Below are 15,110 nucleotides of genomic sequence, written 5' to 3' on the forward strand. Positions count from 1 at the left end.
AAAAGCTTGTAAATTAAAATCGATGAATTAGTCATTCTTATTAAAAAAATCTTTTTTCAGCCGCCTTATACCGTACTTACCTATAACACTAACTAAGAAATTCAGATAGTTTTGCGTACAGCCACTTTTAAAAAAAGGGAAAACCATGCTGGCGCTCTATCCGAGAAAGAATTCGTGTGGCTCTCGTCTTTTTTAGCTGGTTAGCTCGGTTCATGTCTCATGTTATTGGGAAATTTTGACTCTTGACGGAAATGTATTCAGATGAACTTTTGGATTGTTATTTGCAAGTACGGTAATTTTCAAAAATTAATACCAAGGTCTAAATCTGAAGATCAATTTGCTTTTAGACAAACTCCCGCTTTTATTATTTTTAAATGAAATTGTTCTGGCTAAGCGAGTCATTTTCTGAAAATCCCAAACAACTTCAAAGATAATCTTAGAACTTTTTCTTTCCATTATAAATAAACTATAAAAAGTTCACTCAAGTATCAAATCGACCCGGTTAGTTAAATCTCAAAACTATGCAGTGCTCGTAAAAGTGATTTGATATTGCTGAGCGGACTTTTTAATGGTTTAACATACTGTAGCTAACGGTACGTTTCTTGGTCATTTCCACATATTATATAAATTAAGAGTGGATGAAATTATAAACCGAGGTTTTCTTTAACGCGATAAATTAGCAATTGAGTCTCTGAAAGGGTCCCAAAATTATTAAATAGAGAATAGTCTCTCAAAGGATCGATTTTCAAACTTCGACTCCGACATACCTGCGTCACCTTGCAGCCCTCCCCGGGGGCCAGTAATCAAGGTAGGATAAATAATATACGTGAACATCTAATTCGACGCGATTTTTGTTGTAACCGATACACTTATCTGATATTCCGATGGCAGATTGGCGGCCGCCCACGCTAAAGCTCTAAAGAAACGGGCCATTGTAACTGCTGGGTTACCAGACCTCCCGCTGCAAAATTCTTGACGCGGTCTCGCTAAAATACGTAAATAGTAAACTTTCCAAATGTTGAAAATTTTCCCGACTTTCAGAGCTATAGCGTGTTGGATGAAAATTTCACCATCTTGGGTGCCAAATAACCGATACACCTCTTCGACCGTAGTTCGTGCGGGTATTTTTTGTCCGCTTTATCCCACTTAAAACCGTCCCAATCCTTTTTGACGCATTTTTCTATTAATGTCTATTGGTGCGAAAAAAGGAATGGGACAGTTTTAGTGCGGGATGAGCGAGGCGGACAAAAAATGCCAGTGCAGCAATTGGTGGCTACGGTCAAAAAGGTGTATTGACTATTGGCGTTAACTGACTTAGTAGTTGTCTGAATGTAATAAGGTAGGTCGAAAAAGAAAGGGCTTTATGAATGGGCGTATGAACTCTGCTTAGTTGTGTAATACATTGTTTTTATATTTTTTAGAAAAAAATGTCAGTAAATCACCCACTTTGCTGTGGATTCATAAAATGTATGGTATATGAGCAGCTGACAGGTTCGGAAACTCTCTCTGCACAATACAAGCAGTTGAAGAGGGTATTCCCTCATTTGACAATCAGTGAATCTAGCTATAAAAATCGGGCTGGTAAAGTGAGAGAAAATATTTCAAAACTAAATAAGGCTGATTGTGCCAAAAAGTCGCTATTCATAGAAACCTTTTGCCAAGAAAAATGGGCTTCATTGTTAGAGGGTGCAAAGAAAAAGCACGGAAATTTGAGTCTTTGTAAAGGGTGTTTAAACAATGACAAATACCGGTTACCCTTATCGTATGTTCCAATCAATTCGGCAGAATGGCACAAAATAGCAACAGAGAATGGACTGTTTCGACCAGCAAGGCATAACATCATTGACGAGACAAAGCGTGATATTAATGTATTGAACGGTAAATACAAAGAACAGTTTTCAGTAACTTTTGAAAATGCTTTGAAGATGGCGGACAAATCCACTGTGCAGAAAAGATGGTCAACAGTTGCTCAAGAGGTCAAAGAGAACATTCAGGAACAGTGGAAAGAAACCGCTGTTGTCAGGTATTAAAATCCTTAAGAAGAACGGTTAGATTATTATTAGGTTATTATTAAGTTAGATTTCTATCAGGTTTTCAGTAAAAAACTAAAACTAAAGAGTCCAAAGACTAAGAGAGTCGCCTCTGTTTCGTAGGGCTGATCTACCACAACAGAAGACTGACTTGAAAAATGAATTTGCTTTAGTTAGAAATTGAAATTTAATACAATTTTTTCTAAAGGGCCTATGGAACAATGGAGTCGACAACATCAAGAAATCGGAAGAGAAAAGTACAAGCACTTGAGCCTTTTAAGGTAACCATGCAATTTTCAGCACAAAAAGCGGTGGCTAGAATTATAAAAATAATTTATATATTAAAATTAAATTTAACATTTCATAGGAAGCAAAATTGCGAACAATACAGAGGAAAGAAAAAGAAGCACAGGGCTTAGCGAAGCCATCAAATCATGTTGGTAATTTGGACAACTACGTATTCGATAGAGACGGCGTTATAAAGTTCGTAGAAAGCCTTCCCAATGACAAGCCACCAATAATGAGGCAGATCGCAATTAATTTCAAAATAAAACACAAAAACGGCAATGTTCCCGAAAACGGGGGACAAATCATTTCCAATTTCCTTCAAGTTTCCAAAGTTGATCTTGATCGGTTCGGTGGCCAAACTGAACGGAAAAGATTGCGGATTCGGAAGAAAAAAAGAAGGTGCGTATTTTTGGCCTTTTTTAAATCAATATCATTCTCGAGTTTCAACTGAGAAACCTTAAACTAAGGTAACTATGGAATCTAAATATTTTTAAAGTTGGTGGAGAAAACTTGTTCTATTTTTTTTCAGGATTCTCAAAACAAACATATCTGTGCCGATGGAAATATCAACGTTTGAATTAAAAAAGCAGTTAGCAGAAGAAGTCAAAGAAGTATTTCAAAGTTTTGTTTAGGCCTCCGATTAAAGTCGTTATATATTTTTTTAGAACAATTCAGAGAAAGTGACCAATGGACAAGCTTTAATCTTAATTGTTTAGCAAAAATTGTTTATTGACAATTAGAGAGTTATTAAGTTTCACGAGAGATTGAATTTCGTGATTAGGCAAGTGTAAACGACGATTTCATCCTAAAAAAGAAATAAAAAAATTATAGAAAGCTGTTTTTATGATAATACAAGTTACAGCAAACAGAAAGGCTCTCAAGATTTAAATTAATTATTATCTTATAGGAGACGGCCCTGCTTGTCAGCTTGAGTCCGGACACCAGAAAGGAGGAAGGTATTTTTGTTGGGCGTGCGAAGTGGATGGGGAAAGAACATACGACCTTGCACATTCACTAAATACAAAACATGTCTCTCTCAATTCAAGAATCACTGATATGTTACAAACAACAGCAGGTCGAATAGGTGCTGAGAATGGCAGAACAAACTTTTACGCTGATCTTGATAGAGAAGGCATGATTTCAGAGCTCCATCAAAGAAAGGTAGGTCAAAAGCTAGAGGGAATGATACATTTGGAGCAGAAAAATACGATAAGGCCATTCCTAGAAGAGTCCTCGGAAATTTAAGACCCTTGTAAATTTGGAAAGTTACTAAGACCAATAAGAAAATACTTTTAAATAGCATAGAAAGTATTATTTGAATTGTTCCTAAAAAGAAAAAGATGTGTGGAAAATACAAACCATTCTAATATTTCAGAACAAAGACCAACTCACGAACAAAAAAAACAACAAAAAACAAATTGACAAGATTTTCGCCGAAACGGTCAAAGGCAAACAATGTTTCCCAGCTTTGGTTCACGGAAATCTTAAAGAATGTAAAACTGCTGTTCCAAGATATGAAGTGCTACCTCTTGAAGGTCTGCATACGATGGCTGGCCATATTAAAAACATTTATAATGAAATACAATACCACCTTAAGGATGAGGCAAAACTTAGGTTTCAACGGGTAATGAAAGCTACATTCTCTTCAAAAGAGGCAAAAAGAGGCTGTGATTACAGATTATCACTTTTAGAGATGACAATCTTCATGTTGACAAAAAACTTTCTACCCAGTTATCATCTTCTTTTCACAACTCTGGTTGAGATACAAGGTATTGTCTACTCAAATGAAGAACACCGTACATCAAAAGCAATATTAAGGTTGCACCTCCTCACGTTTGTCCATGCATTGGAGTTTAAACGTCTGTTCCTGAAAACGAAGAAATTAACAGTAAGGAAGATGTTTGGCCAATATCATCATGCTCTAATCATACATGCACCGCAGCAACTAAGGATTGTGTCTCTCTCGTCAACAAATGTTGAAAATGAAGAGCGACAATTCAATTTCATGAAAACTGCAAGTTCCCTAACATCGAACCACCATCCTGAGAATGTTCTTGTCAACTGTATAATCCGATTACAAGTAAGGGAAGTTTCTGATATTTAAGCTTTATGCGTCTCTATTAAAGATATAAACGACCATGGGGATACCCTGAAATAATTTGAAAGTACTTTATCTTAAATAAAACGAAAGATGACAGATTGGACCTATTTTCTCTTTAGGCAACAACAGAATTCAGATCAGAGTTTCAAGAATTGATGACGGTTCCACAAGTAGAATCAAAGATCTCAAAGTTGGCAAGCTATTTTGAAAGTGAGGATACCATTATTCCTTACCAAACGATCAAAAATTATCCACGAGAGTACCAAGCTTGCCTGGAAAGAATTGGAGACTACCTATTGGAGTCAAAAGTGTGGAAGGAGGTGGAAACTGGTGTCAAGTTTTGTGATGTTTCTGGAGACTGGATGAAGCAGAGACATCATTTTCGAAACTTCACGCTTGAAGAAGAACTGGCATACGTTTCCAAATGCTGGACCAAGTGCCTAACCAGTCCGAAGTTGATACCAGCCAATACTATCATTGATAGTGAGGGGAAACGAACAACCATTGGCACGCTTCAGAAGTTTTCCACAAATAACAATCGCCCTATTCCTTTAATCCAGAAAGTCAAGTAAGGGCGAATTGTTTCCTAGCTCTAAGTCAGGCAATATTGGATGTTACTGATTGAAGTATTTTTTTAATAAGTCAATCTATTACTGCGAGAAATCATACTGTCACAACAACAGATATACTAAATCTAATACACAGCACTATGCAAACTTTAAACGCATTCGCGACACATTTCGAACAACACAACACGCAACAGACCCTGCAGGGAATGTAATCAATCTATCCAACAAACTATTCACTAAAGCACAATATGATTTATTAAATAAGAATTTAAATTTCTGCCCAGAACCAGGAAAATATAACACCCATCAACTACAAAACGATATTGAACGATTCACACGCAAAATTAAACTTAAAGCACATTTTGGTAAACCAAATAACGAAGATTCGACCCCAACAAACAAAAAAGAATTCTACATAAAAAGCAGATCGAATTGGACTCCTAGAGAATCTCATCATACAGTAAACACGTTTGCTGAAGCGCTTCAGAAAGAACTAAACAACATATTCAGATCCAGATTACAAACGAAAATACAACCTAACACGAGCAGAACGAGAAGCACTTAAAGAACTTCAACTCAGAGATGACATCATAATTACAAAAGCTGACAAAGGTGGAGCTGTAGTCATACAAGATGTAAAAGATTATATTGCAGAAGCCAACCGCCAACTAGAAGATCAAACTTCCTATAGAAAACTTGATTCAAATCTAACCGAACGACACAACAAACTAATCAACGGAACCATAGATTCACTACACGATTCAAACCTTCTCACTGAAAAGGAACGATCAATGTTTAAGACGCCAAACCCCAAAAAAACCCCAAAATTACCAACCCAAAAAACAAAAATCAGCACACCCCTAAATACAAAGAAGTAACCTTTAATACCTAAAGACAATCAGTTCAATCAATTGCCAAACACACAAATAACAAACATCCCAAATGATTCAAATCAAAATCATAAGACTTTCACCTACAGGATCATCACCAATCCGATTTTTCAACATCCATCACAACATCCTTACAACCAATAAAACAACAAAAACTCGTTAAAAAAAAACAAAAATACTCACCTTTCTAAGACTCATTCTCACCCTCAACAACTTCTGTTTTAATGAAACCCACTACCTACAAATCAAAGGCTGCGCCATGGGCACAAAATGTGCCCCGACCTATGCTAATCTATTCATGTCACAGTTCGAAGAATCAAACATCTATCCACTTCTAACCGAAAAGTGCAAAACTTACTTAAGATTCATAGACGATATCTTCATGATATGGTCCGGAACAGAAGAAGAACTAAAAAGATTCATCCAAGAAATCAATACTCTCCACGAAACAATCAAGTTCACAGCTGACTATTCAAAGAAGGAAATTAGCTTCCTAGACACCATTGTTACCATCAGCGGATCTAAACTAATCACAAGACTATACAAAAAACCAACAGACAGATCAGCTTATCTCCATAACCAATCCTACCACCCTAACCATTTAAAGAAGAACATACCTTTCGGTCAAACCCTTAGACTCAAAAGAATCTGCAAAGACGTAGACGACTATCAAAAAGCTACTAGTGAAATGCATGGCGCTTTTCTTAAAAGAGGATACCAACAACAACATCTCACAGATGCGTACACCAAAGCATCAAGTATAGACAGATCTGATCTTCTCAAATACAAAAACAAATCCAATCGAGACAACAACCAGACACTCTTTATCACCACCTTCAACAAAAACCTACCAAACATACGTGAAGCAATCAATAAACACTGGGACATACTAAAAATAAATGACGAACTAGCAGATACTTTTAACGAACAACCCAAGATCGTATATAGAAGAAACAAAAACCTTCGTGACCTAATAGGTCAAACAACAATAAAAAATAATAAAGTATTTAGAAAATCCCACACACTGAGAGAAGGCAAATGTCGCCCATGTCTCACAAATTCCAGAAACCTTTGCTGTCGTCAAGTAACCACAAACCTCCACGTTCGTGTCACAACAAACAAAACGCCAGTTCAAAATATTCCACAATGTCAACTGTAAAAGCAAATACGTCATCTACCTACTAGAATGTCAAATCTGCAAGATCCAATACGTCGGTAAAACTGAAACACCCTTCAACGTCCGTTTAAACAACCACAGAAGCAATGCACTTCATCCGAAAGAAGACACCATCCCAGCGTGCAAACACTTCAACAAGGAAGGACATAATTTCAATAGAGATGCTAAATTTACGATCATTGAACAGCTAAGAAATATCGAAGGAAATGAAAGCCAGCTGAAAAACACCATTCTATCACGAGAGAACTTTTGGATCAACAAACTAAAAACCTTAAAACCCAAGGGTTTAAACCAAGAACTCAATTTGATAGCGCCTTAAGTCTGTGTTTACACGTCCATTTTTTCCAGATCACTTACAGACGGCTCATAAATATACGTCACAAAAAAGCGTTTATTTGACGTCAAAAAAATTTTTTTTGTTTAAAAAAACTGAAATTTTTTTAGCTAGAAATATACCTTGAAAACGGCCCTGGCCGAAACATGTTGGAAATTTCTAGCATCTAATGGTATTTTTGTCTCGATCCTCCGTCCGATATATATATACTTATTAATCGTGATCAATAAATAAAACATGCAGAGAGTTAAAAATTCTAGAAAAATTTGGATTTTGTTACGTTTTTTCAAACATTTCTTTTTTTTGATAAGCACCGTAATGACCGCGGCCGGTCCGCCCCTTTGTGTCCTGCGTTTCGAACCAACCGTTAAGTGAGAGAGTCTGGGAAAAAATTACAAAACATTTCACATGTTAAAGAGAGTGTCTAACCAAACTGAAAGTTCAATACACCTACACGCAACCAATCTGTAAAATTGATTATAAAAAAAAGCTACTGTCAACAGCTCTAACTTGGGATGGTTGATCTGAACTGTAATTTCACTTACTGTTTAAATCTCTTTGACAACAAGTTTGTTTTGATACTTAAACTTATTTTATTAATCAAACTTTCCCCACCCCATAATCACAACCAAATGTAATTTTAAAGTATTTTAAAAGTACATAATTTGGAAAAGTAATTAACAATTTAATCACACACACACTGCTCACATCTTGATGCCTTTTTTTGTTTTGTATTGTTTTCTTCTAAAACCTTTTTTCCAGCGCGTCCGATAGATTGACATGTCAAAGTTATTGAGTGCCAATAACAGATCTCATTTCGCGGAAATTGGACATTTTTCATATCAGTGTATATCTGTGTTGTTTGCGCGAATGCACGTAATTGCATTTACGCGTTTCCCGTGGCAAAGATTTGTTCCTTTTGGGCCTACCTGGTGAGATTATTCACATTATTTTCTATCTATGATCCGAAGTTATGTTAATTAAATGACTTTGGGGGTTTGGTGAAAAGATGGCCAATTTTTTTTGTCAGATAGTCCCAAGTTAGAGCCAGTAATCGATTGATTAAATATGAATTTATAAAGATAATTGATACCGTCAACTGCTCTAAATTGGGATGATTGGTCGAAACATGGGACTGTTGCATATCTGGTCTGTATTTTCACTTACTGTAAAATTGAAAGAGAAATCGTGTATTTTTAAATACGCCGTTCCTTAGCTCAAATCAAATGACTTTGAAGGTTCAGTGAAATGGTGGCCGAATTGCCGATCCATGTTTTGTCAGATAGTCCAAGTTAGAGCAGTTGACGGTAAATAATTGGTGTCAAAAAAATTGCGAGTATCGATCAAATCAATAAGATAAGTTTCGTCAAACTGTCAATATTATTGATTACCGTAATCAATATTAATTATTATAGATTAAAAATCTATAATGATAATTTAATTGAGAGCTGAAATTGTAAAAATTGTAAGTATCGATTTAATACAATAATGGGCATAAATTGTGAGACAAAAGCAAATTCCCATCTACTCCCCCCTTCCCCATTTGCAATGTTTAATGAACAGTGGGATGGTCGTGGCACACTGAAGATGACAAATGGGGAAAGAGGGTTTGTTTTCCTGCAAATTCCTGTGTTTGTCTCAAACATTTTCGTCCATGATTATTGTTTTTAATTGATATTCAATCAATCGATTTATTATCAATTAGCTATCAATTTCAATCAGATTGGTCACATCCTGTGCTAAGACTTTTCAGTTTGGTAGAAATGTTTTGCAATTTTTTCCCAGACTTTACTACTCGTGTGGGAGGATATAATCTACTGTATAATAAACCATCTCCATACTTACAAAAAAGTAAGATTGACAGTAAGGGCCAGTAAGATGGATAGGTACCACACAGAATAAATAAACACAAATGACAATAAAAAAAAACGAACTCTACCAAAATGAACTTAGCGTCATATTGGTAGCGTCATATTCAGATTCGTAGCGTCATATTCACATTCAAATCGAAAGTGCTATCAAAAAGTGTTCTGGCCAACTTGGATCAAACTGTATGGGTTCCAATTATAGAACGGACGGATGCCACACCCATTGGTGACCTTTTAAAGAAAAAATGAAGTTTATATCTATTTCCGTTCCTGAGATCGGATGCGGAACGTACTGCTTGGTGACATTTCCGAAAGTGTGGAAAAGTGGATTCCAGTGTTCTGGCCAAATTGGAATCAAACTGTATGGGTTCAATTATAGAACGGACGGACTTTTAAAGCCACACCCATTGGTGCCCTTTGTTAAAGAAAAATGAAGAGTTTATATCTATTTCCGTTCCTGAGATCGGATGCGGAACGTACTGCTTGGTGACATTTCCGAAAGTGTGGAAAAGTGGAATTCCAGTGTTCTGGCCAAATTGGATCAAACTGTATGGGTTCCAATTATAGAACGGACGGATGCCACACCCATTGGTGACCTTTTACAGAAAAAATGAATTTATATTTTTCCCGTTCCTGAGATCGGATGCGGAACGTACTGCTTGGTGACATTTCCGAAAGTGTGGAAAAGTGGAATTCCAGTGTTCTGGCCAACTTGGATCAAACGTATGGGCTTCAATTATAAACGGACGGATCCACACCCATTGGTGACTTTTAAAGAAAAATGAAGTTTTATATTTCCGTTCCTGGATCGGATGCGGAACGTAACTGCTTGGTGACATTTCCGAAGTGTGGAAAAGTGGAATTCCAGTGGTTCTGGCCAACTTGGATCAAACGTATGGTTCCAATTATAGAACGGACGGATGCCACACCATGGTGACCTTTTAAAGAAAAAATGAAGTTTATATCTATTTCGTTCCTGAGATCGGATGCGGAACGTTACTGCTTGGTGACATTTCCGAAAGTGTGGAAAGTGGATCCAGTGTTCTGGCCCTTGATCAAACTGATGGGTTCCAATTATAAACGGACGGATGCCCACCCATTGGTGACCTTTTAAAGAAAAATGAAGTTTATATCTATTTCCGTTCCTGAGATCGATGCGGAACGTACTGCTTGGTGACATTCCGAAAGTGTGGAAAAGTGAATTCCAGTGTTCTGGCCAAATTGGATCAACTTATGGGTTCCAATTATAGAACGGACGGATGCCACACCCATTGGTGACCTTTTAAAGAAAAAATGAAGTTTATATCTATTTCCGTTCCTGAGATCGGATGCGGAACGTACTGCTTGGTGACATTTCCGAAAGTGTGGAAAAGTGGAATTCCAGTGTTCTGGCCAAATTGGATCAAACTGTATGGGTTCCAATTATAGAACGGACGGATGCCCACCCTTGGTGACCTTTTACAGAAAAAATGAAGTTTAGATTTCCGTTCTGAGATCGGGATCGGAACGTACGCGTGGTGACATTTTCCGAAAGTGTGGAAAAGTGGAATTCCAGTGTTCTGGCCAACTTGGATCAAACTGTATGGGCTTCAATTATAAAACGGACGGATGCCACACCCATTGGTGATCTTTTAAAGAAAAAATGAAGTTTATATCTATTTCCGTCTGAGATCGGATGCGGAACGTACTGCTTGGGACATTTCCGAAAGTGTGGAAAAGTGGATTCCAGTGTTCTGGCAACTGGATCAAACTTTATGGGTTCCAATTATAGACGGACGGATGCCACACCCATTGGTGACCTTTTAAAGAAAATGAAGTTTATATATTTCCGTTCCTGAGATCGGATGCGGAACGTACGCTTGGTGAATTTCCGAAAGTGTGGAAAAGTGGAATTCCAGTGTTCTGGCCAATTGGATCAAACTGATGGTTCCAATTATAGAACGGACGGATGCCACACCCATTGGTGACCTTTTAAAGAAAAAAAGTTATATATTTTCCGTTCCTGAGATCGGATGCGGACGTAACTGCTGGTGACATTCCGAAAGTGTGGAAAGTGGAATTCCAGTGTTCTGGCCAAATGATCAAACTGTATGGGTTCCAATTATAGAACGGACGGATGCCACACCCATGGTGATTTACAGAAAAAAACGTTTTAATCTATTTCCGTTCCTAGATCGGATGCGGAACGTACTGCTTGGTGACATTTCCGAAAGTGTGGAAACGTGGAAATTCCAGTGTTCTGGCCAACTTGGATCAAACTGTATGGGCTCCATTATAAAACGGACGGATGCCACCCCATGGGTTATCTTTTAAAGAAAAAATGAAGTTTTATATCTATTTCCGTTCCTGAGATCGGATGCGGAACGACTGCTTGGTGACATTCCGAAAGTGTGAAAAGTGAATTCCAGTGTTCTGGCCAATTGGATCAAACTGTATGGGTTCCATTATAGAACGGACGGATGACACACCCATTGCCTTTTAAAGAAAAAAAGTTATCTATTTCCGTCCTGATCGGATGCGAAGTACTGCTTGGACATTTCCGAAAGTGGGAAAAGTGGAATTCCAGGTTCTGGCCAAATTGGATCACTGTATGGTTCCAATTAGAACGGACGGATCCACACCCATTGGTGATTTTAAAGAAAAAATGAAGTTTATATCTATTTCCGTTCCTGAGATCGGATGCGGAACGTACTGCTTGGTGACATTTCCGAAAGTGTGGAAAAGTGGAATTCCAGTGTTCTGGCCAAATTGGATCAAACTGTATGGGTTCCAATTATAGAACGGACGGATGCCACACCCATTGGTGACCTTTTACAGAAAAAATGAAGTTTATATCTATTTCCGTTCCTGAGATCGGATGCGGAACGTACTGCTTGGTGACATTTCCAAAAGTGTGGAAAAGTGGAATTCCAGTGTTCTGGCCAACTTGGATCAAACTGTATGGGCTCTAATTATAGAACGGACGGATGCCACACCCATTGGTGATCTTTTAAAGAAAAAATGAAGTTTATATCTATTTCCGTTCCTGAGATCGGATGCGGAACGTACTGCTTGGTGACATTGCCGAATGTCGAAAAGTGAATCCATGTTCTGGCCAAATTGGATCAAACTGTATGGGTTCAATTATAAAACGGACGATGCCCACACCATTGGTTGATCTTTTAAAAAAAATGAAGTTTATATCTATTTCCGTGCCGAGTCGGATGCTGAACGTACTGCTTTTGAAATTTCCGAAGGGTGGGAAAAGTGGAATTCCGTGTTCTGGCCTTGGATCCTGTAGGGTTCAAATTAAACGGACGATGCCACACCCATTGGTGACCTTTTAAAGAAAAAATGAAGTTTATAGCTATTTCCGTTCCTGAGATCGGATGTGGAACGTGTACTGCATCACTGCATCTACACTGTGCATAGACATTTCCGCCGATTCTTTTGCAAAATTTACACCGTTGTTAGTTTCCTCAATCACGGTACCACAATAATGATAATTCAGCCAGTAGTGGTGAACAAAGTAAAGAATGAATCTGATTGGTCGATGGAATATGTCCTTCAGTCTAAAGAATCATCCAGGCTAGTTCAATTTATTCCAATGAAGTAGTTGATAGGACTTGTAAAAGTTGTGTTTTCTGTGTTTTGTGTGTTCGATCCAAATACTGCAGAAAAATGACTTTTTTTATGATCGGACTTGCAAAAGTTGTGTTTTCTGTGTTTTGTGTGTTCGATCCAATAGCTGCAGAAAAATGACTTTTTTAGATCGGACTCAAAGTTTGGTTTTCTGTGTTTTGGTGTTTCGACCAAGGCTCAGAAAATTCTTTTTTGTGACGGACTTGCAATGTTGTGTTTTCTGTGTCTTGTTAATTTCGCCTAGCGAAAGTATTTGGAGCATATTTATTTTTTTCATAAGCATATACTTATAAGAATAAAACAATAGCTCTTGATAGACGGGATATACCCTTCGGTAATAGTTCTAAACAAAGTAATATGAGCATAAGATGGGTGGAGATATAGCTATTTGTTTTCTTAAAGCATATAATTGTAAGAATCAAATCAATAACTTTAAAGACGATGAATACGTGCGGTAATTTTAGTTATTACAAAAAAGTAAACAAACTTGGTCCTGTTTTAGCGATTTTGAGCCTCGCTGTTCTTATAAAATTGTTCTTATATTAAAAGTGTATGGATGCATATCTTTAAAGTGAGATAAAGTAAATACATATTGTTGTGTTCTTTTCTTAGGATTCTTGTTCTTAATTTATTGGCGCTGCAAGTCTGCTGGTAATAGTAAAGTAAATAAGAAGGGGCTAATTGTTCAAGATTTTAGAAGAAGATCATTCTTCTACTAAATCGACTCCGATCAGCAGACTCCAAAAAAGTTCAATAACACAAAAAAAGAAAACACAAACACAACATTGCAAGACTTCCAAAAACTGAAGTCCAATTTTTGCAGTATTGATCGACACACAAACACAAAACACAACATTTGCAAGTAGCACAAAAATGAGCTATTGGATCGAACACAAAACACAGAAAACACAACATTTGCAAGTCCAATCACAAAACAATGATTTTTTTGCAGCCATTGGATCGAACACACAAAACACAGAAAACACAACATTTGCAAGTCCGATCATAAAAAATGAATTTTTTGCAGCTATTGGATCGAACACACAAAACACAGAACCACAACTTTGCAAGTCCATACAAAAATGATTTTTTTTGCAGCATCGATCGAACACACAAACACAGAAAACAACATTTGCAAGTCCACTAAAAATGAATTTTTTGCAGCTATGGATCGAACACACAAAACCAACTTTTACAAGTCCTATAAGATGAATCAGCTATTGTCGTTCGTCCTATCAAGTCATCACTTTATTGGAATAAATTGAACTAGCCTGGATGATTCTTTACTAAAGGACATATTCCATCGACCAATCAGATTCATTCTTTACTTTGTTCACCTTAACCCAATTCAGCGGCAGTTTCAAAATTTTTAGAAAAAATGGCGGAGAATTGCACTTGCATATTTCTTGTTTTCAATGTTTGATTGTCTTTTAAATTGATACAATTTTTATTTGGAAACCCTTTAATGGAATTAATGAGAACCTTTAACTGTTTATCTCTTTTTATATCGAATCTCATTATAAAGGTATACTATAGTCATAAAAGTCAGTATTATGTCTTAACTGCATTATATATCTTTTAAAATTTTTAGTCTCCATGATGTCTGTGATGTGACTTGGTCTAATATCGACATTCCTTATCAAATTCTGACACCCTTCTCATAGATAAGATTAAAAAGTAGGTCAGAATCACTGATTGAAAAAAGATTCTCTCCTGATCTGCCTGCCAATAGACCTTTTTTCAAAGAGGCCACCCTGTTGAATAATTATGTAGTCCAGCAGAAAAACAATGATAAAACCATGCATAATTATTACAATATGCATGATACAGTAATTATGCATGGCTCTATCATTGTTTTTATGGCTGGAGTACATAATTATTCAACAGGACGTCCTCTTTGAAAAAAGGTCTATATCAGCCAATCTTATTATTAGCCATCTGCAATTTCAACCTTCCTGCCTATTATTATTCCCAGCCAGGTCTAAAGAATAAGGTGTTGAGATTAGACGAAGGATGTCCACATTTACACAAACATGCATACCTCTAGATAAATGGCTGTTTGGGAGAACGCGACAAACAAATTAAAGACAGCCCTGCCTAAATCCGGGCTGTCGGATTTATAACCACTCACGGTACTTCATGGGAAAAATTATCTTGTAACTAATAGGTAACAGCTGTGTTGTAAAAGACAAATCAATTATAAAAAAAACTTTCAATAAATGTTTTAATGAA

At 36.9% G+C, this 15,110-nt stretch overlaps 1 protein-coding gene across 1 annotated transcript; it reads left to right on the forward strand.

The window, feature by feature from the left end:
- Positions 1-1,400: 1,400 nt before the first annotated feature.
- On the forward strand, positions 1,401-7,374 carry LOC136807525 (uncharacterized). The gene is made up of 12 exons (XM_067064105.1): positions 1,401-2,023; positions 2,239-2,311; positions 2,398-2,717; positions 2,848-2,944; positions 3,100-3,103; positions 3,226-3,347; positions 3,736-4,398; positions 4,539-4,902; positions 5,273-5,353; positions 5,499-5,623; positions 6,186-6,636; positions 7,064-7,374. The coding sequence occupies exons 1-12, from the start codon at positions 1,428-1,430 to the stop codon at positions 7,372-7,374; spliced, it is 3,207 nt and encodes a 1,068-aa protein (XP_066920206.1). The 5' UTR covers positions 1,401-1,427.
- The last annotated feature ends 7,736 nt before the right edge of the window (positions 7,375-15,110 follow it).

The sequence above is a fragment of the Clytia hemisphaerica genome, unplaced genomic scaffold, assembly GCF_902728285.1.
Source record: "Clytia hemisphaerica strain Z4C2 unplaced genomic scaffold, Clytia hemisphaerica genome assembly, whole genome shotgun sequence".
NCBI lineage: Eukaryota > Metazoa > Cnidaria > Hydrozoa > Leptothecata > Clytiidae > Clytia > Clytia hemisphaerica.